The sequence below is a fragment of the Mustelus asterias genome, chromosome 2 (assembly GCF_964213995.1).
Source record: "Mustelus asterias chromosome 2, sMusAst1.hap1.1, whole genome shotgun sequence".
NCBI lineage: Eukaryota > Metazoa > Chordata > Chondrichthyes > Carcharhiniformes > Triakidae > Mustelus > Mustelus asterias.
This window is the reverse complement of record NC_135802.1, coordinates 117,568,747-117,591,093: the sequence shown is the minus strand read 5'-3', so window position 1 is coordinate 117,591,093 and position 22,347 is coordinate 117,568,747. Positions and strand designations below refer to the sequence as shown.

At 42.8% G+C, this 22,347-nt stretch overlaps 1 protein-coding gene across 1 annotated transcript in view; it reads left to right on the top strand.

Moving 5' to 3' along the window:
* The first annotated feature begins 21,925 nt into the window (after positions 1 to 21,925).
* ndufs6 (NADH:ubiquinone oxidoreductase subunit S6) overlaps positions 21,926 to 22,347 on the top strand; it is a 23,895-nt gene continuing 23,473 nt past the window's right edge. Inside the window, exon 1 of the mRNA XM_078240411.1 lies at positions 21,926 to 22,113. Coding sequence (XP_078096537.1) covers positions 21,961 to 22,113 — 153 coding nt within the window. The 5' untranslated portion in view covers positions 21,926 to 21,960. The remainder of the gene's footprint in view (positions 22,114 to 22,347) is intronic.

The following is a 22,347-nucleotide window of genomic DNA, read 5'->3' as shown; positions in this document are numbered from 1 at the left end:
AGATCAAGAGTAGATTGATAGGTGGTAATTGGCTGGGTTGGATTTTTCCTTCTTTTTGTGTACAGGACATACCAGGGCAATCTTCCACCATGTTGGGCAGATGCGAATGTTGCAGCTGTATTGGAACAGCTTGGGTAGGGGCATGGCAAGTTCTGGAGCACAAGTCTTTGGTACTATTGCCAGAATATTGTCAGGGCCCATACATAGCCTTTGCAGAATCCAGTGCCTTCAGCATTTCTTGATATCACATGGAATGAATCAAAATGGCCGAAGACAGACATCTGTGATGGTGGGGATCTCCAAAGGAGGCTGAGATGAATCATCAACTTGGCATGCTAGCTGAAGCTCTTTGTAAATGTTTCAGCCTTCTCTTTTGCACTGATGTGCTGGGGAGGATGGGGATAGTAGTGGAGCCTCCACCTCCAGTGTGTTGGTAATTGTGCACCACATTCACGTCTAGATGTCGCAAGTCTGCAGAGCTTATAACTGATCTGTTAGTCATGCTGCTTATGCTGTTTGGCACACTATGTTGCCCCCTGGTGCCAGGGTCCAGGATGTCTCTGAACAGGCAGAAAGCATACTTGGGAGAGGGTGAGCAGCCAGAGATCATGGTATATATCAGTACTAATGACATAGGCAGGAAGAGTGATGAGGTCCTGCAGCAGCAGTTTAGGGAGTTAGGTAGAAAGTTAAAAAGCAGGATCTCTTGGGTTGTAATCTCAGGATTACTCCCTGGGCCATGCGCCAGTGAGGCTAGAAATAGGAAGAAAGTACAGCTCAACACGTGGTTAAACAGCTGGTGTAGGAGGGAGGGTTTCAGATACCTGGATCATTGGGATCTCTTCCAGGGCAGGTGGGACCTGTAGAAAAAGGACGTGTTGCATCTAAACTGGAAGGGCATAAATATTCTGGCAGGGAGGTTTGTTACTGTCACATGGGAGGATTTAAACTCGTTTGGCAGGGGAGTGGGAACCAAAGCAAAGGTCAATTAACTGAAGGGGAACCAGGAAGTAGGGCCAGAAAGAGCAGGCAGGGTGTGGTTGCTGATCAAAGAGGGTCTGGTGGACTGAAGTGCACTTATTTCAATGCAAAGAGTGTAACAGGTAAGGCAGATGAATTTAGAGCTTGGATTAGTACTTGGAACTATGATGTTGTTGCTATTACAGAGACATGGTTAAGGGAAGGATAGGATTGGCAGCTTAACATTCCAGGATACAAATGTTTCAGACGGGATAGAGGGTGAAGGAGAATATTACAGCTGTACTGCGGGAGGACACCTCGGAGGGCTCATACAGTGAGGCAATATGGGTAGAGCTCAGGAATAGGAAGGGGGTAGTCACAATATTGGGGGTTTAACTATAGACCATGCTACAGCTAGCAGGAGCTAGAGGAACAGATATGTCGGCAGGTATGTAGGACTCACTTAGTGCTAGGGGCGTGGATGGGGCAGAGTTCATAAGGAGCATCCAGGAGGGCTTCTTGAAGCAATATGTAGATAGTCCAACAAGGTAAGCGGTGTACTGGACCTGGTATTGGGGAATGAGCCCGGCCAGGTGGTTAACATTTCAGTAGGGGAGCAGTTCGGGAACAGTGACCACAACTCAGTAAGCTTTAAGATACTGATGGATAAAGAAAAGTGTATCCTCAAGTGAAGGTGCTAAATTAGGGGGGGGGGGGCGCGTGCGGAGGTGGGGGAGGCTAATTACAAAAATATTAGGCAGGAACTGAAGAATGTAGATCGGGGGCAGATGTTTGAGGGCAAATCCACATCTGGCATGTGGGAGGCCTTCAAGTGTAAGTTGATAGGGATTCAGGACCGCCACATTCCTGTAAGGATGAAGGATGAGTATGGCAACTTTTGGGAACCTTGGGTAATGAGAGATATTGTGAGCCTAGTCAAAGAGAAAAAGAAAGCATTTGTCAAAGCTAGGAGGCTGGGACCACATGAAGCAAGTGTGGAATACGAGGAAAGTAGAAAGAAACTTAAGCAAGGAGTAAGGAGAGCTAAAAGGGGTCATGAAAAGTAATTGGCCAACAGGATTAAGGAAAATCCCAAGGCTTTTTATACATATATAAAGAGCAAGAGGGTAGCCAGGGACAGGGTTGGCCCACTCAAGGACAGGGGAAGGAATCTATGTGTGGCGCCAGAGGAAATGGGTGAGGTATTAAATGAATACTTTGCGTCAGTATTCACCAAAGAGAAGGACTTGGTGGATGATGAGTCTGGGAAAGGGTGTGGAGATAGTTTGAATCATGTTGAAATCAAAAAGGTGGTGGTATTGGGGTTCTTGAGAAGCATTAAAGTAGGCAAGTCCCCAGGGCCTGATGGGATATACCCCAGAATACTGCAGGAGGAAATTGCTGGGGCTTTGAGAAATCTTTGTATCCTCACTGGCAAAAGGGGAGGTCATGATGTGGAGATACCGGCGTTGGACTGGGGTAAACACAGTAAGAAGTCTCAAAGGGGAGGTCCCAGAGGATTGGAGAATAGCCATTGTTGTTCCTTTTGTTTAAGAAGGGTAGCAAGAATAATCCAGGTAATTACAGGCCGGTGAGCCTGATGTCACTGGTAGGGAAATTATTGGAGAGGATTCTTTGAGACAGGATTTATTCCCACTTGGAAATAAGTGGACGTATTAGTGAGGTGCAAAATGGTTCTGCGAAGAGGAGGTCGTGCCTCACTAACTTGATCGAGTTTTTCGAGGAAGTGATGAAGATGATTGAGGGTAGGGCAGTGGATGTTGTCTACATGGACTTCAGTAAGGCCTTTGACAAGGTCCCTCATGGCAGATTGGTGCAGAAGGTGAAGTCACATGGGATCAGAGGTGAGCTGGCAAGGCGGATACAAAACTGGCTCGGTCACACTTCAGCGGTCACGGGCATTCGGCCTCTGATATTCGGGTAAGCATTCTCCAAGGCGGCTTTCACGACACACGACAACGCAGAGTCGCTGAGCAGAGACTTATAGCCAGGTTCCGCACACGAGGACGGCCTCAACCGGGATCTTGGGTTCATGTCACACTATCTGTAACCCCCACAACTTGCCTGGACTTGCAAAGTCTCACTGGCTGTCCTGCCTGAAGACAATACACATCTCTTTAACATGTGCTAATGCTCTCTCCACTCACATTGTCTGTACCTTTAAGACTTGATTAGCCGTAAAGACTCGCATTCCAATCATTATTCATTATTCTGTAAATTGAGTTTGTGTCTTTATATGCCCTGTTTGCTGTTTATGAGCAGATCTCCCACTCACCTGACAAAGGAGCAGCGCTCCGAAAGCTAGTGACGTTTGCTACCAAATAAACCTGTTGGGACTTTAACCTGGTGTTGTCAGACTCCTTACTCGGTCATAGAAGACAGAGGATAGCAGTGGAAGGGTGTGTTTCTGAATGGAGGGCTGTGACAAGTAGCATACCTCAGGGATCTTTGCTGTTTGTAATACATATACACATACACAAATGATTTGGAGAAAAATGTAACTGGTTTGATTACTAAGTTTGCGGACGACACAAAGGTTGGTGGATTTGCGGAAAGCGATGAGGACCATCAGAGGATACAGCAGGATGTAGATCAGTTAGAGACTTGGGTGGAGAGATGGCAGGTGGAGTTTACTCCAGATAAATGTTGGAAGGTCTACTAAAGATAGGAAATATAGTGAATGGCAGAACCCTTAAGAGTATTGATAGGCAGAGGGATCTGGGTGGACAGATACACAGGTCACTGAAAGTGGCAATGCAGGTGGAGAAGGTAGCCAAGATGGCATACAGCATGTTTGCCTTCATTGGCCAGGGCATTGAGGTTAAAAATTGGCAAGTCATGTTGCAGCTTTATAGAACCTTAGTTAGGTCACACTTGGGGGAGTATAATGTTCAATTCTGGTCGCCACACTTTCAGAAGGATGTGGAGGCTTGAGAGGGTACAGAAAAGGTTTATCAGGATGTTGCCTGGTATGGAGGGCATTAGCTATGAGGAGAGTTTGGAGAAACTTGGTTTGTTCTCACTGGAACAACGAAGGTTGAGGGGCGATCTGATAGAAGTTTACAAGATTGAGGGTCATGAACAGAGTGGAAAGTCAGAAGCTTTTTCCCAGGGTGGAAGAGTCAATTACTAGGGGGCATAGGTTTAAGGTGCGAGGGGCAAGGTTTAAAAGGAGATGTATGAGGCAAGATTCTTTACACAGAGGGTGGTGGGTGCCTGGAACTCGTAGTGGAAGCAGATACCATAGTGACTTTTAAGGGGCGTCTTGACATATACATGAATAAGATGGGAACAGAGGGATATGGTCCCCGGAAGGGTAGGGGGTTTCCGTTCAGTCAGACAGCATGGTTGGTACAGGCTTGGAGGGCTTTATGGTCATGGGAGAATGGGGGATATGCTAGGCCATGAGGTTACAGATTGTGGTGGAGTACAATTCTGTTGCTGCTGATGGCAGAGCCTCATGGTTGCCCAGTCTTTAGTTGCGAGATCTGTTCTAAATCTATCCCATTTAGTACAGTGATAGTGCCACACAACACTAGGGAGGGTATTGTCAATATGAAAACGGGACTTCATCTCCTCAAGAACTGTGCAGTGGTCATTCCTATCAATACCGTAATGAAAAATGCATGTGTGGCAGGCAGGTGAGGATGAGATCAAGTATGTTTTTCCTCTTGATTCTCTCACCACCTGCTGCAGACCTAGTCTAGCAGCTCTGGCCCTCTCAATCTGCCACCCTCAGGATTCCCAGGGTGACTCCTTACTGACTTTACCCACTGTACTGCCACCTCTTCTGGCAGTGATGGTGATGTCTGGGACATTATCTGTAAGATATGAAATATGAGTATGACTAAGGCTGTTTCTTAACTAGTCTGTGAGACGGCTATCCCAGTTTTGGCACTAGCCACCAGATATTAGTAAGGAGGACCTTGCAGGTCCAACAGGGTTTGAATTTGCTGTTGTCATTTCTGGTGTCTAAGTTGATGCCAGGTGGTCTGTCCGGTTTCATTCTTGCTTTATTTTTTTAGCAGCTTGCTTGGACATTTCAGAAGACAGTTAAGAGAGTGTGGGTCTGGAGGCACTCGTAGATCAGACCAGATAAGGATGACAGATTTCCTTCATAAAAACATTCCTGAATTAGATGGACTTTTATGATGGTTTCCCAGATTGCTATTAAATTCAAAATTTCACTATCTGCCACGGTAGGATCATATCTGGGTCCCCAGAGCATTACCCTGGTCTTTGGATTACTAGCCCAATGATGATACCAGTACACAACCCCATTACCTACAGCTAAGGAAAATGTTGGTAGAGGCTCCACTTTGCTTCCATCACCTGGCTGATCAGGACTGTTTCCTGCATGTTATTGGTGTATGTTGGAAGGATTTACAAGTTCATTCACAACCAGTTTGACCATGTTGAGTACATCTTTCATGGACATTGAGCCCTAGAGTGGGACTTGAAAATGGAGCTTCTGGCTCAGAGGCAGGGATGCTACCCACTGTGCCACAAGATATCTATTTTAAAAGGGATTAAGTGAATAGAAAGAATAATAGAAATTCCACAACCTGGAAGAGATTTAAAGAACAACAAATGGATACAAAGCAAGTGACAAGTTGCAAAAAGGGAATACAAATAAAAGTTTGTGATATAAAGGACATTAAATCTACACATCTATTACAAGACTGACATTAGCCAGTAAGCTAAACATTACCTTAAAGACACCAACAATATTGTAATTGGAAATTAGAAAATAGCACTTATTGAAACAGTATCAGTATTACTAAATAAAATTAAAGCCAAATCAAGAGAAGGAACTAACTAAATTCAATACAACTTAAAAATTGTGTAGAAACTAGAGACAAATGATAGACAACTCTCCAGATCACAGATCAGCCGTGATGATCTTTGAATGATGGAACAGGGTTGATGGAATAAATGGCCAACTCCTTTTCCAATGCTCTCAGACCCAATGGTTTTCACCTTATGTGTGAAGAAGTGTTGAAGCACTAGTCAAGATCTTCCAAGCTCTATTAAGCATTGTCCCCTTGGATAGGAACATTGTCAGTCATTCCAATATTTAAGGAGAGCTAATCCAGGAAATAATGGGCTGCTTTTTCTATTGTCAATGTGGGAAGCCACTAGCATCTCTTGTTAGGGATAGTGACTGAACATTTGGGCAAAAATGAGCTGATCAGAACCAGGATGGATTTAAGTTATGCCCAGCATACCCAGTTGAATGTTTTTGAAGTAACTAATTAATATGAACTTCTAGATGTCATTTACAAGGTGAGAGAGAACTACAGAAACCCCTGTTCACTTCTCTACTCATAGGGAATCAGTGTACTTTTGGAAAGGAAGATGTGTATATTTCTTCACCCAAGTGTGTTGAAACTTAGAATAATCAGCAGCAAGACTTGTGTGGGCATAAATAAACAGGATTATTCATTAACATAGCGTTTGGTTTTCGGTGTGACAATGTCACTCACTCAGTCTCACTCTCACACACACACACACACACATCCCTTAAGAAAGTTGTTAAAGAATTGTGCACCATTACATGCTATAAACCAAGGGATAGTTCAGAATTCACGTGATTGGAACTCTCACCTCCTTATTAAGGAGTAGCACGCAGTCTGTCTCCAGACTTGTAACGAAAAGAGAGCCATCAAACTTGTTATACCTGCTTCTAGCCACCATCTATCGCCGAAGGTGAACAATGGATTTTGCATTGACATAGGAAGTGATTGTTTGCCTATATAGAGGTTTACAGCATGGAAACAGGCCATTCAGCCCAACTAATCCATGCCACCCCCTTTTTTTTAAAACCCTGAAGCTAGTCCTAATTGCCTGCGTTTGGCCCAGATCCCTCTACATCTTACCCACGTAATTGTCTAAACGCTTTCTAAAAGACAAAATTGCACCTGCCTCTACTACTACCTCTGGCAGCTTGTTACAGACACTCACCACCCTCTGAAAAAAATTGCCCCTCTGGACCTTTTTGTATCTCTCCCCTCTCACCTTAAACCTATGCCCTCTAGTTTGACTTCCCTACCTTTGGGAAAAGATATTGACTATCTAGCTGATCTATGCCCCTCATTATTTTATTGACCTCTATAAGATCACCCCTAAGCTTCCTACGCTCCAGAGAAAAAAGTCCCAGTCTATCTAGCCTCTCCTTATACTCAAACCATCAAGTCCCGGTAGCATCCTAGTAAATCTTTTCTGCACTCTTTCTAGTTTACTAATATCCGATAATAGGATGACCAGAACTGTACACAGTATTCCAAGTGTGGCCTTACCAATGTCTTGTACAACTTCAACAAGATGTCCCAACTCCTGTATTCAACGTTCTGACCAATGAAACCAAGCATGCCGAATGCCTTCTTCACCACTCTGTCACCTGTGACTCCACTTTCAAGGAGCTAGGAACCTGTACCCCTAGATTTTTGTTCTATAACTCTCCCCAACGCCCTACCATTAACTGAGTAAGTCCTGCCCTGATTCGATCAACCAAAATGCATCACCTCGCACTTATCTAAATTAAACTCTATCTGCCATTCGTCAGACCACTGGCCCAATTGATCAAGATCCCATTGCAATCCTTCTTCACTGTCCTGACCGAAACTCTTTCAGCCCTTTGAAAGTGTTACATTCCTGGGCTCCCAAGGCAGTCTGCTATTAACATTCAGCACCAAACTTGGAATCAAGGCTGGCAACAAGTCTAAACTTCCTCAAAGCCTGGTTTTCCAGAAGATTCCTGCCATCGCTTGTGGAGTGGACCAAGTGTCTGTATAGCAACTTTGTCTCACTGCATCATCACCTTGGAAGCAATTCAGCCTATTTCTGCTTACAGTAGACTCACCTGATGAAGGGGCAACGCTCCGAAAGCTCGTGCTACCAAATAAACCTGTTGGACTTTAACCTGTTCTAAGTGTAACTCCTAGTTTCTGCATGTGTTGCACAATTTTTATCCTGATCCTGTCTTCAATACTATTTTCATGTGGTAAATGTGTTTGGTTTGGATTTGCTGAGATAAAAAGAATTCCAGGTCTGAAATGAGTTCACAAATTCTAACGTGAATAGTAGTGGAGGGACAGCATTTAGTCTCCAATTCAATAGCAAGGCGTTGATTTCATTTTCATTCCCTTTCCTCTAAAAGAAAATAATCCAACAAGTATATGTGCTTATTCATTATCATCAAGTGATTACTTGCTAGAAATACATCTGCGGAGACATTGAGAGAATAGGCCAAGGTGAAAGGGTGATGATTCCTCCAAATCAAACAATTCATCTTGTCCAAGTTTATTGAACAATACTCAGGAGAAAGACTGAATTGCACACAAAAACCACATAGTATATTGAACTTTGGAGATTGTACTTTTGTCAGTCAGGAGGTCATAGCTTCATCCCACCCCCCCCCCCCCCCCCCCCCCCCCCGTCCCTCTTCAGGGCTTGAATGAACATGCAAAGCTAAGGTTTTCAGTGGCATAATTTGCAGATAAAACATTAAACTGAGATCCCACCAACTCTTTTAGGTGCTGCAAAATATATCATTTGCTAGTAAAAGTTGAGTCATGCTGACATCATTGCTTGCCAACCTTTATCAACAAATACCAAAGAGAAAAACTGGTCACTAACCTGTCTTCTTTGGATCTTGCTGTGCATAAACAGCGAAACAGTAGCAGAGTGGTGGCACAGCTGGTGGAATTTAAACTCAATTAATAAATCTGGAACATAAAGCTAGTCTCAGTAGTGGTGACCAGTAACGGTGATCATCAATTGATGTAAAAAACCTGGTCATTAATATCATTTAGGGAAGGAAATCTGTCATCCTTACCTGGTGTGGCCTAATTGTGACCCCAGACCCACCACAATATAGTTGACTCTTAACTGCCCTCTGACTCTGCAAACCAATACTTTAGGGTAATTAGCAATGGACAACAAATGCTGGCCTTGCCAGTGACATCCATACCCCATGAAATAATTGGTAAAAAAATGTAATTTCTATAGAATGAAAATTAACTGCAGACTGGAGTTACATAAGAATGTTAGATCCAAGGTTGGAAGTTCCAGGTAGAATTTTCAAATAAAGAAAAAGTCTCCTTGCCAAGTGTCTCCTACATTGATGACGAGGCCATAGAATTGGCCAAATGTGGTTAGATTCAATACGAGACCCATGATTCTTTTCTTGCTCTGAAGGCCATAGGATCTTTGCCGATATGAGCAGCTTTACCTCACCATAACCGCTCTTGACTGTCTGTTTGCTCACACTGCCTATCCAACATCTGACAAGCAGAAACTTCCTTCAACTATCTATTAGGAAGATTGAAGCCATTGTTTTTGGTCCTACTACAAACCCGGTTCCCTGACCATTATTTCCATCGCTGCCAACCGCTCAAAGCAGACCCTTCAGAATCTTGGTGTGTTTGACATCAATGAGCTCCAGCACATATCCATTCCATTACCAAGACTGCCCTCTTCCACCTTTGTAACATCGTCCCAGCCTCAGCCCATTTCCTGCTGAAACCCTCATTTATGCCTGTTATCTCTAGACTTCACTATTGCCACACTCTCCAGATCAGTCTCCTATCTTTTATCCCACATAAACTCTTCTCATCCAATTTTCTGTTCCTTGTATCTCAACTCACACCAAGTCTTGTTCATTCGTCATCCCTTGCTGATCTAGCTCATGGTCTGATGCACCTCAATTTTAAAATCCTCATACATGTTTTCAAGTACTTTCACAGCCACATCCATTCCTATCTCTGCAACCACACCCAGCCAAACAAACCTTTGAGATTGCTGCACTCCAATACTGGTCTCTTGCGCATTCTTAACTTAATCACTCCATCAACAGTGACTGGGCTTGCAGCTGCCTAGGCTTTAAGCTCTTGATAAGCCTCCTTAAATCTCTCTACATCCAAAATAGGAACAGAAGTAAGCCATTTATCCCCTCAAGCCTGCTCTGCCATTCAGCAAGATCATGGCTGATTGTTTGTGTTTCAAATTCCACATTTCCATCTTGCCCTGATGACCTTTGATTGCCTTGCCTAACAAGAATCTATCCACCTCCGCCTTAAAAATATTTGATGAAACCGCCTCTATTGCCTGCTGAGACACAGAGTTCCAAAGTCATAACTCAATAAATTTCCTCATCCCTGTCCTAAAAGGGTGACCCCCTAATTTTAAAATAGTGCCCCTTAGTTCTGGACTCGTACCCACAAAAGGAAACATCTTTCATGACAGTTCAGGATCAAGTCATCCCGTCACTGTTTTAAATAGTTTGTCTAACCTTTCTTAATAAAATAACCTGCTCATTCCACATATCAAGCTAGTAAACCTGCTCTGAACCACCTCCAACACATTTACATCGTTCCTTAAATGAGACCAAAACTGCACATGGTATGCGAGATGTCTCACCGATGCCCTGTACAACTGAAGCATAACATCCTTATTTTTATGTTCAATTCCTCTTGTAATAAAGGGTAGCATTCTATTAGCCTGACCTACTTTATGCACACATATACTTTTTGTGACTCATGCACTAGGGCATCCAGATCCCTCTGAACTTGGCATTCTACAGTCATTCTCCATTTAAGTAATACATCTTTATTGTTCCTGCCAAAGTGAACAACTTCACATTTCTCACACTATACCCCATCTGCCAGATTTTTACCCACTCACTCAAACTAGTATTAGCTTTAACGTACCTTGCTGTCTTACTTTCAGGATTCACCCGACAACCTAAATCTGAATAAGGTTTTGGTTATCTCTCTCAATATCTTTCTGTGGCTTCTGTATCATTTTGTTTGATAAGATTGTTGTTACATACCTTGGGATGTTTTGCTATATTAAAAGCACTATATAAATACAATTTGTGCTTCATTAGTAGCCATTTAAACTCTTTTTATCTGCAAAGATAATTAATGTGTTATGTAGTGCATTAATATAGATCAGAATCAACTTTCAAATATAGAAATTAATTCTTTAAATCCAAAACCTGTCATCTAAGAGTCCTGATCCATAGAAGAACTTCTCTTTTAAATTGGTGATAACATTAATGAGAAATACAAAATTCTATTGTGCACATTAATTTCCATATTGTGATTTATTATAATTAAAGTTCAAATCTCCAGGTTAGCCCTGTCTCTGTTTGTGCCTGGGATGGGTCTTGCAATACACATATAAACGTCCCCGTCTACGCACAAAGAAGCAGTCTTTGCAGCGTTTCTTTAGAGCAGACTTTGTTTTCATTCCTGCAATTTGCTGTACACATTGTAGTTGACTTGGTTCAAGAAAAGGCACAGTAGTTGATCTAATCATCTGGTGAGGATCTGGCCCAATTTTGGGCCTCATCGTGATCATGGTACTCAAATGCTTTTGTGTCATAGAACAGATTGATGGCCAATAGAGGAGTGAGCACCTGTTCAACTGCCACAGAGGCCTGTTGACAACCTGGAGCAGATTCTTGACAAAAACGGCCATCCTGTTAGCACCTGCAATGGAACAGACATGTTTTCAGTCAACTGTGGCATATTGTGAGAAATAAATTTCTCTCCATGAAATGCAAGTTCTCTATGAAATGAATAGATAATAAATTATGAAAAGTTAAAGCATCTAATTGATCAGTTGGACTAGTGGTTTTAAGTTTGCCTACATAGCAATCATTGGATTGCAAAGCAAGTCATTAATTATGAAGTGCTTTTTTTTATACTAAATACATGTTCTGTTATTTAACTAATTATCAGGAAGCTAAAGTTATTTCCCCCAAAAGAACTACCTAACCACTACAAATAGAACATATGCCAAATCTGATTTAATTAACATCACATATTTAGACCAGGGTTAATTACAATTGACAGTATTAAAGCATCATTAACAATAATAAACAGATGCAAAATAAATATGCTCTTCCTATAGATCAGCATAGAACTGAGCAGCACTGACAAAGAACGTATCAGCTTTGATGCCCATCTGCTGAATTCACTTTGCAGTAGCAGTGGTCCTTAAATTGGCCTCCATATTTCGAGAGGGTCAAAGATGGAATAATCAGCTACACTTTCTAAAAACATGGAAAATTTACAGCAAAGGAGAACACTTGGCCCATCATGTCTGTGACAGCTACATAGAGGTGGCACAGTGGTCACAGCGCCAGGGACCCGGGTTCGATTCCTGGCTTCGGTCACTGTGCGGAGTCTGCACACTCGCCGTGTGTCTGCGTGGGTTTCCTCCGGGTGCTCCAGTTTTCTCCCACATTTCGGAAGACATGCTGGTTAGGTGCATTGGCCATGTTAAGTTCTCCCTCAGTGTACCCGAACAGGTGCCAGAGTGTGGCGACTAGGGGATTTTCACAGTAACTTCATTGCAGTGTTAATGTAAGCCTACTTTTGACACTAATACTAGATAAATCTCAAATTTAAGGAAGAGCTATTCAACCTAATCCCATTTTCCACCTCAGTCTGTCGCCCAAAGGTTTATGGCACTTCAAGAGCGTAACTAAGTTTTTTCTTTAAACGCAGGAAGGATTTTGCCTTCACCACCTGAAGGCCTATCAAAGGAGCAGCGCCCCAAAGGCTTGTGATATCAAATAAACCTGTTGGATTATAACTTGGTGTCGAGTGACCTCTCAACTTGTCCACCCCAGTCCTTCCTCCCTTTTTAAACAATCTTCCAAAACCATGCCTACAGTCAGAGGGGATTGTAAAGTTACTGGCAGAGCTTGCTATTTACTCCTTTGTTTATCTTAGCCTGGAATACTTTTCAAATCAGGCCTGACAAGTTATCTACTTTCAAAAATGCTAAACCTTTTAATACTCTTATCCCATCACACTCCTCTTCAACAATGTCAGCAATGCACAGTTTTTTGTGAAAATCGATACAAGCTATTCATTAAAGTACACTGAGGTAGCATGTGCAATTTTGATTTCCGTACCAAAGAGAAAATATACTTGGGGAGTATAACAAAAGTTCACTGGACTGGTAATTAGGATGAGGAGATTGTCCTTTGTTTCTTGGAGTTTAGAAGAATGAAATAGACTAATTGAAGCATATATAATTCTTAAGGGTTTGACAAGATAGATGCTGAGAAATTGTTTGGCCTGTTGATGGAACATATGCCACAGTCTAAATTTGTCAGCCATTGGGCTTGACCAATTTCCTTTTTAACATCAACTCTGTGCCTACTAAAGGCTCTAGCCTTTCTGCAATATTGAGCTTTTGGTATCTAACATAAACTTGCATTTTTGCTTTATTAATTTCTGCACCCCCCTCCATGATGGTTTGTCTATGTTCAAAAGTCCACAAAGTCCTTGAGCAGTTGCCCATGCAGTGAACAGTGAGCACCCTTCCTCCTCTACCACTGACAGTTTGGCAGTAACTGCGACAAACCACGCCATTAACGATTCAGTTATACTTTAATGCTCATGTGTTAACTTTATTCAGCCTGCTTAATAGGTGATTAGTCAGCAAATTCATTCCCTTACATAGATTTGGCATTGAAATCAGTCAGTGACATCCTCATATAAGAACAGTCTGTGAATGAGCTGGGCAACTCAGACTGCAACTTCCAGTTGCATTATTAACAAACACTCTGGAATCTGATGTTTTATGCCATAACAGCAGTGAGCTCACCATTATTTTCAATGCAAAATGCAGACCCATACATCTGATTTTTAAAAAAAATATAGAAATCAAAAAACATTAAGGTCAAAATCAACTGATATTCAAAGCACATTTCAGGTAATCGTCTGAATGTCAACCACCATTCACCTCCCTTCCCAAATGAATCCAAAAAGCAGGGAATTGTTAGCACTGAGAGTTGCAATAAGTACAATACTTTAATTAACCAATTTAAATAGTAGTTTTTCTATGTTTCTATGGAGGGCTATAGGTAGGCCTAAAAGGTAGGGATATGTTCGGCACAACTTGTGGGGCTGAAGAGCCTGTTCTGTGCTGTAGTTTTTCTATGTTTCTATGTTTTTCTGTTAGATATATGAAACTGTGTTGTCTTTCTTTAAGTGAAAGATCAATAAAATAAAACTAAACATTTAAAGGAAGTCTGCGCTCGGAACTCTTGCGAGAGTGAGAGATTTAACAGGGCATAAGATAGGATTCCCCAAAGAAGCACTCACCATCAAAATCAACCGTGTCCCGAGCTGGTTAACAATGGGAACAACCCTCAAAGACTCAAGCACATAGGTTTTCTGTTACTTTCCAAATAGGATCATAGGATCCGTCCAGTGCAGGAGGCTATTCAGCCAGAGTGTGCACTGACTCTCTGATCCACCCAGGCCCTATCCCCTTAATCCCATATATTTACCCCACTAATCTCCCTTACCTACACATCTAGGGGACAATTTAGCATGGCCAATCAACCTAATCTGCAAATTTTTGGACTGTGGAAGGAAACTGGAGCACCCAGAGGAAACCCACACAGACTCAGGGAGAATGTGCAAACTCCACACAGTTACCCAGGGTCAGAATTGAACCGGGTCCTGGTGCTGTGAGGCAACAATGCTAACCACTGTGGCACCATGTCAACTGTTACCAAATACGTAAAACACCAAGATTGGAAACATGCCATCTGAGGATAGTCAGGATAATTGGAAGCAGTTTTTTCACTAGATTATCCATGTTTTATGTAGGGTCTCAAATGTAAATCAAACACTGATGATATGTATGGTAGTGCAGTGATTGTGCTACTGGACTAAAGAATATTGCAGGGACCAAAAGTTCAAAGCTCACCATGGAAATTTTAAAAACTTGAATTCACAATTTAAAAATTTGAAATTTATGTCCTATATTCCCATCCCACACTAACATACTTTATTCTGATGTGGTCGAACAAGCAATTCAGTTGCTTTTAGGTGGTGGCCCATTTAAAGTCCCCAGGACTACTGAACATATGCAATAGATATTAGTTCTTCCAATGATACCCACATTATTATTTAAATCTTGACTGACACTCAAACACTTCTGAAGGGTTAGCACATTGTCAGTTGAATATCTCAACACCACTTTGCAAAACAGATGAACAGGATCCTCCTGTGTATAAAATGGCTGCATCAGCCTACAAAACAATCACAATATTCAGAGTAATTCACTTTGAGATGTTGCATCTTTCTCTGAAATAGATTCAGGGTTGGGATTTGATAACAGGCACTTGATTTCATTTCATTCCTAATTTCACATTTTGCTACTGTGAACTTGTGTCCCCCTTGTCTTAATCACAGGTTAATCCATTATTTTTGTTATGACACTTAAGGTTCTCTCTCAGTTGCTTACTTTCAAGTGGGCAGAGTTGAAGTTTTCTTCTATCCTTAAATGCTAGATGGAGATCAGCTTGAGGCTTCGGTTCCTTCTCTTTCACTGATTAGATGTGGTAGAGTTGAGCACAGAGCCAGTCAGCAATCTACATGCTAAACACTAGCCTCCTGCTGAACCCTCTGGGCCTTGCGCGACAACCTGCAGCTCCTGCCGTGACATCATCATAACCCGGAAACAACTCTTACTGCCGACGATTCCGGACTAGCGCTTGCGCAATGAATGTTCCATCCTTGAGGGATGCTGGGAGAATCACAAACACTTGACAATGAGGACTCCGTCTGGTTGGATTCCGCGGGGTCCTGGAGGCCGATGGTTCCACTGAATATCAAAGAGACCATTCAGGACAGAACTTTACACTTTCACCGCTGCAACATACAAATTCTTAATAATGATAACATTGAAATTCTGTTTATAATAACTATAATGTGTGTAACAGAACTACTTGCGCACAATTTTACTTGGAGAAGTGAGGATAACATGATATAACAGCATAAAATTTGCTCTTCGGAGCAATAATTATTTTTAATTAAAATGTTTTGATGCATATCATCCTAAAATAAACATAACTTTATTACTTTAAATAACCTTACAATTTATATAGTCTGCCTTCTGGTTCCCTTAAATTAGAAATAATCGCACTTTAGACTCAAATTGCTGGAGCTTCATTTCTTCAAGTTGTCCACATGGCTGATGGACTGGTAGACTAATATGTTGTTACTCAGTACATGGTTGCAGTATGACAATGAATGTGGAACCTGGGACATACAACAATTTGTTGCTAGCCCAACAAGCAGTTAGGAAGGCAAATTGTATGTTGGCCTTCATTGCTAGAAGATTTGAGTAAAGGATCAAGGATGCCTTACTGCAGTTGTACAAGGTCTTGGTGTGACCATCCCTGGAGTATTAAGTGCACTTTTGGTCTCCTTATCTAAGAAAGGATATGCTTGCCATAGAGGGAGTGCAGCAAAGATTGACCAGACTGATTCCTGGAATGGCAGGATTGTCGTTTGAGGTGAGATATGGTCAACTAGGCCTGTATTCACTGGAATTTAGAAGAATGAGAGGGAATCTAATTGAAACATATAAAATTCTGACAGGGCTGGACAGATTGGATGCAGGGATGTTCTTTCCTCTGGCTGGAAGTTCCAGTAAGAAGCCTCACAACACCAGGTTATTTGGTAGCACAAACCACTAGCTTTCGGAGCGCTGTTCCTTCATCAGGTAAGTGGGAGTTCTGTTCACAAACAGGGCATATAAAGACACAAACTCAATTTACAAAATAATGGTTGGAATGCGAGTCTTTACAGGTAATCAAGTCTTAAAGGTACAGACAATGTGAATGGAGAGAGGAAGTTCCAGAACAAGGAGCCACAGTGTCAGGATACAGGAGGGGTCATTTAGGACTGAGATGGGGAGAAATTTCTTCAGTCAGAGGCTGGTAACCTATGGAATTCTGTACCACAGAAAGCTGTGGAGGCCAAATCACTGAATATTTTAAAGTAGGAAATAGATAGATTTCTAAACTCTAAAGGTGTCAAAGGGTCCAGGGAGAATGTTGAAGAATGACTTTAAGAGGATCAGCCATGATCATGTTGAATGGTGGAGCAGTCTTGAAGGGTCAAATTGCTGCCTCCTACCCCTATTTTATATGTTTCTAAAAATATAACAATATAGCATATTTCTCTTTAAAAGCAATGCTTCTATATCTGTGTAACTGTTCCAATCATTAACTTTTATGTCCTGAACTAAAAAAGATTAACAATGGACTTATATAAGTTAGTGAACAGTTAAGGGTCTTATGGCTTCTTTTCATTTGACAAAATATTATTCCTAATATCACTTAGGTGCAGTACAAAATTTATGGATTTGGCAGATACATGGGATCTCCATCACGTGGATGTTCCCCTCTAATCGCACAATTTCCTGACTTGGAAATATATTGCCATTCCCTTCACTGTGCTGGAACTCCCTCCCTAACAGCACTGTGGGTGTACCTCCACCTCAGGAACTGCAGTTGTTCAAGCAGGCTGCTCACCACAACCTTCTCAAGGGCAATTAGGGAACTCTTTTTTCCCCCCCAACCAAATAAACAAACTCAAATTAACTTAGGGACAAATTAAAAGGGGCAGCTCCCCAAAAGGAAGGGGGAACAGGCCGAACCAAAAACAAAGTCGAAAGGAAACTTAAAACATCAAATTATGCTGTGATTTTCGGGGTTTATAATACACCCCAGCCCCTGCGGTGCTCAAGGGCAATTAGGGAAGCACAATGAAATGCTGGCCTAGCCAGTAATACCCAAATGAATGAATAAGTAAAATGTAGCACTCCAAGTGGAGAGTTGGCACGCTTTACAAGTGATGTGTGTATTGGTCCTGATGTTATAAGAGTTGTGCTTTTATGATGCTAATGTTGTATCACTTGCTGGTAATGTTCAAGTTGTTCCATTTGTTGGTGATGTTGTTGATGATGTCTCATTGGTTAATGGGGTTGTTAATGATCTTTATGCTTTTTCACCTCAGCTGTAAATCAAATATCCATACTGTTCCCTCTCATTTGCTTATTGGTTTCAGTCCCAATGATGTATGATCTTAGAGTCTCAGCTTCACCAACTATTTTGCTGTGTCCCAGGTCATGATTGGGTCCAGTTTTGATGATGTTATGTTGACTAGGTGATGAATTTTTACACCTCGATCTTTTCTTGTGTATTTCTCCTGTAGCGACAACTCAGATAGGGCATCTGCTAGCATCATTTCTCTTTCTGGCTTGTATTTCAGATTGAAATTGTAATTCTGAAGCACAGAGAGTAACATTTGCAGTCTTCCTGGAGCTTGCACAGTAAGTAGTCTCACAACACCAGGTTACAGTCCAACAGGTTTATTTGGTAGCACTAGCTTTTGGAGCGTTGCCCCTTCATCAGGTGAGTAAAGAGTTCAGTTCACAAACAGGACATATATAGACACAAACTCAATTACAAGATAATGGTTGGAATGCCAGTCTTAACAAGTAATCAAGTCTTTATAGATGCAGACAATGTGAGTGGAGAGAGGGTTAAGCACAAGTCTCCAGCCAGGCAAATCGTGGGGGTTACAGGTAGTGTGACATGAACCCAAGATCCCGGTTGAGGCCGTCCTCATGTGTGCGGAACTTGGCTATCAGTTTCTGCTCAGCGATTCTGCGTTGTGTGTCGTGAAGGCCGCCTTGGAGAACACTTATCCAAAGATCAGAGGCTGAATGCCCTTGACAGCTGAAGTGTTCCCCGACAGGAAGGGAACACTCCTGCCTGGTGATTGTTGAGCGGTGTCCATTCATCTGTTGTCGTAGCGTCTGCATGGGATCGCCAACGTACCATGCCTCGGGACATCCTTTCCTGCAGCGTAGACAATGTTGGCCGAGTCACAAGAGTATGTACCGTGTACCTGGTGGATGGTGTTCTCACATGAGATGATGGCATCCATGTCAATGATCCGGCACGTCTTGCAGAGGTTACTGTGGCAGGGTTGTGTGGTATCATGGTCACTGTTCTCCTGAAGGCTGGGTAGTTTGCTGCGGACAATGGTCTGTTTGAGGTTGCGCAGTTGTTTGAAGGCAAATAGTGGAGGTGTGGGGATGGCCTTGGTGAGATGTTCGTCTTCATCGATGACATGTTGAAGGCTCCGGAGATGTCGTAGCTTCTCCGCTCCAGGGAAGTACTGGACGACGAAGGGTACTCTGTCCGCCGTGTCCTGTGTTTGTCTTCTGAGGAGGTCGGTGCGGTTTTTCGCTGTGCGGCGTCGGAACTGTTGATCGATGAGTCGAGCGCCATATCCTGTTCTTATGAGGGCATCTTTCAGCATCTGGAGGTGCCTGTTGCGATCCTCCCCATCTGAGCAGATCCTGTGTATACGGAGGGCTTGTCCGTAGGGGATGGCTTCTTAAACGTGTTTAGTGTGGAAGCTGGAGCTTGACAAGAGTTTTCTTGTAGATTTGCTCCAATGATTGCTTTCCACTCTGAACTTTCTCCCATAATGATATATGCAGAATTTCTTTCATGTCTATGTCTTTTGTGTTGAAATATCTGGACTCATTCATTTGGATATTAATACTATTGGTTTTCCCTCTGGTATTAGGGCTGCTTCCAGTCCTTTTGCAGAAGCATCTACTTTCAGCATGACAGGTTTCTTTCTGTTGAAGTATGACAGACTTGATTCCTTCAGTACTTCATTGAGCTTGTTGAAACTCCTCTGATGTGACTCTGACCACAGGTACTCAACATCTTCTCTCATCAGCTTTCATAGTTTGCTGTGCGTTTTGACATGTGAAGTGTGAAAGTGCTCATATACTGGTTCAGACCAAAGAAACTTCTTAGATCTTTATTGTCTCTTGGACCTTCCATTCAGAGATGTTGTGACTTATTCAGGCCTTGGCTTGACTCTGTCAAGTGCATACACCATTCTGAAGAACTGGCATTCTGTCACCTTTACAATGCATTTGTCTGCATGCAGCTTAGTCCTGGTTTTCCTGGTTCTCGCCATGGCTTCATGTAATTGGCAGTCATGATTTTTCCCACACATAGATCCACCAGCTATGTTGTCGACTGCTCCTTTAAATCCTTGGAGCATCTCATCTACTTTTTGCTGAAGCAAAATTGAAAAAATTGAAAAAAACACATGCTGTCTCACTTTAAGGCTAAAAGGTAAATGCAGAAATTTGCACCGTCCAAAGAGTATGTTGTATATTGTCAACAGTGAAGATTCCTCAATAGGGTGGTGAGTGCAGAGTTGGAGATTAATTCCTGGAAGGTTGCACCATTGGTCTCACTGCTGGCAAGTTCGGGCTCCAAACCCCAGTTGGTGATGATGGCTAGGTTCCAAAGCTCACACAGATATCCAGCCCAAGATGTCCTCCTTCCCTGGACCAAAGGCCACTGAAGTTCTGCCAGTTCCCCATTGAATACCTTTAACTTATGAAAGAGATGAGATGTTTTGTGATTGCCCTTGATTTGAAGGTAGCATTTGACTGAGCGTAGCATCAAGAAGCCTTAGTATTGAAGTCAATGGGAATCTGAGGAAAACTCCATTGGTTGGAGTCATACCTGACAAAACAGAAGATGATTTTAGGGTCTTGAAGGCCAATTATCTCAGTTCCAGAAGTTCTTCAGAGTGGTGTTCTCAGCTCAACCATGTTTGGTTGCTTCAGCAATGACCTTCCTTTCATCATAATGTTAGAAGTAGTGATGTCTGTTGATGGTTTCACAATATTCAATAGCATTTATAACTTCATAAAACAGTTCCCCACCTTTCATAGAAACCCTACAGTACAGAAAGAGCCCATTCGGCCCATCGAGTCTGCACCAACCACAATCCCACCCAGGCCCTACCCCCATATCCCTACATATTTACCTACTAATCCCTCTAACCTACGCATCTCAGGACACTAAGGGGCAATTTTTAGCATGGCCAATCAACCTAACCAGCACATCTTTAGACTGTGGGAGGAAACCGGAACACCCAGAGGAAACCCACGCAGACACGAGGAGAATGTGCAAACTCCACACAGACAGTGACCCAAGCCGGGAATCGAACCCAGGTCCCTGGAGCTGTGAAGCAGCAGTCCTAACCACTGTGCCACCGTGTTAGCCTATTTAGTGAAACTTAGATTACATTCAGCTTGGACTGATGAATAGTAAGGGGTCATGCCACACAACTGGCAGGCAATAACTATCTCTAACAAAAAAAATAATATAACCACTCTCTTTGAGATTGAATGGCATTACTATTAAATGCCCATCATCAACCTCCATCTTGATCCAAGATGGCGCCAGAGCGTGGCGACTTCTTGCAAGCTGTGCCCAGCATACCTTCTAATTCTTTTATTCTCGTTCGATACTTCTAAATCATTATTCTAACTGTTTTCTATGACTGTAAAACTGCAAACTGCACTCTTTCCTTTGCTTTGTCTGTATAGCGTGCAAGATACAATACTTTTCATTGTATATTGTATATTCACTGTACATGTGACAATAATACAAATCAAATTCTGAGATGCACAAATGACCAGAAATATAATTGGATCAACCACTTAGTGTGGCTACAAGAACTAGCCAGAGGCTGGGTATTCTACAGCAAGTTACTCCCTTTTTATTGCCCAAAACCTGTCAACCATCTACAGGGCACAAGTCAGGAATGAGATCAAATACTGAACTGGATGAATGCAGCTCCAACAACACTTGTAAGCTTCATGTTATTCTAATATGACCTAGGAACTATATGTTTCTGTGTATGGATACTCCACCACTAACACACAATGGCAGAATTTTGTACCAGCTACAAGATGCATTGCAGCAATGCACCAAAGCTCCTTTGACAGCATATTTCAAACCTGTGACCTCTACCACCTGAAAGAATAAGGACAGGGAAGCAGTACCAATGCCCCTTCCAAGTCACACACCATACTAATTTGGAAATACATCAATATTTGGGCTTGCCAGCTGTGCTCATATGCCGTGAATGAATAAAATTATGTGTGATTGTGCAGTAATGGTTTCATTTGAATTTTGGACAGTTTTATCATTCCGACATGCTGCTCCACCTGTATCACGAAAAGTGCAGGTCACGTTCTGCGGGCGCTAGGACCTAGCGGGATGCAGTCTCCGTCTCCTCTGTGAAGGTGACTGTCATGGCTGCCGCTGCTGCTTTGCGAGTTTCGAGGCTGAACAGCAAATTCTTGCCGGGTCTCGCAGCCCGTCTCCGGCCTCCCGCACTCCCAGCAACAGCCGCTGTCGGCACTGCCACTACCCGGGCTGGGGAAAAAGTAACACACACAGGGCAGGTAAAACAGCACGGGGGGCGGGCAATGGGGATGAGGGCTCGCGGGGGCTGATGTGGACCAGGAGGGACTGGTGGGGGAGGAGGAGCAGAGAAGCTGATGGGGAGGGGTGGAGGGTGAGGGGAGGGAGGTTGGAATGATGGGAGGGGGGGAGGAAAATGAGGGGGGAGGAAAATGAGGGGGGAGGAAAATGAGGGGGGAGGGGGGAGGAAAATGAGGGGGGAGGGGGAGGAAAAT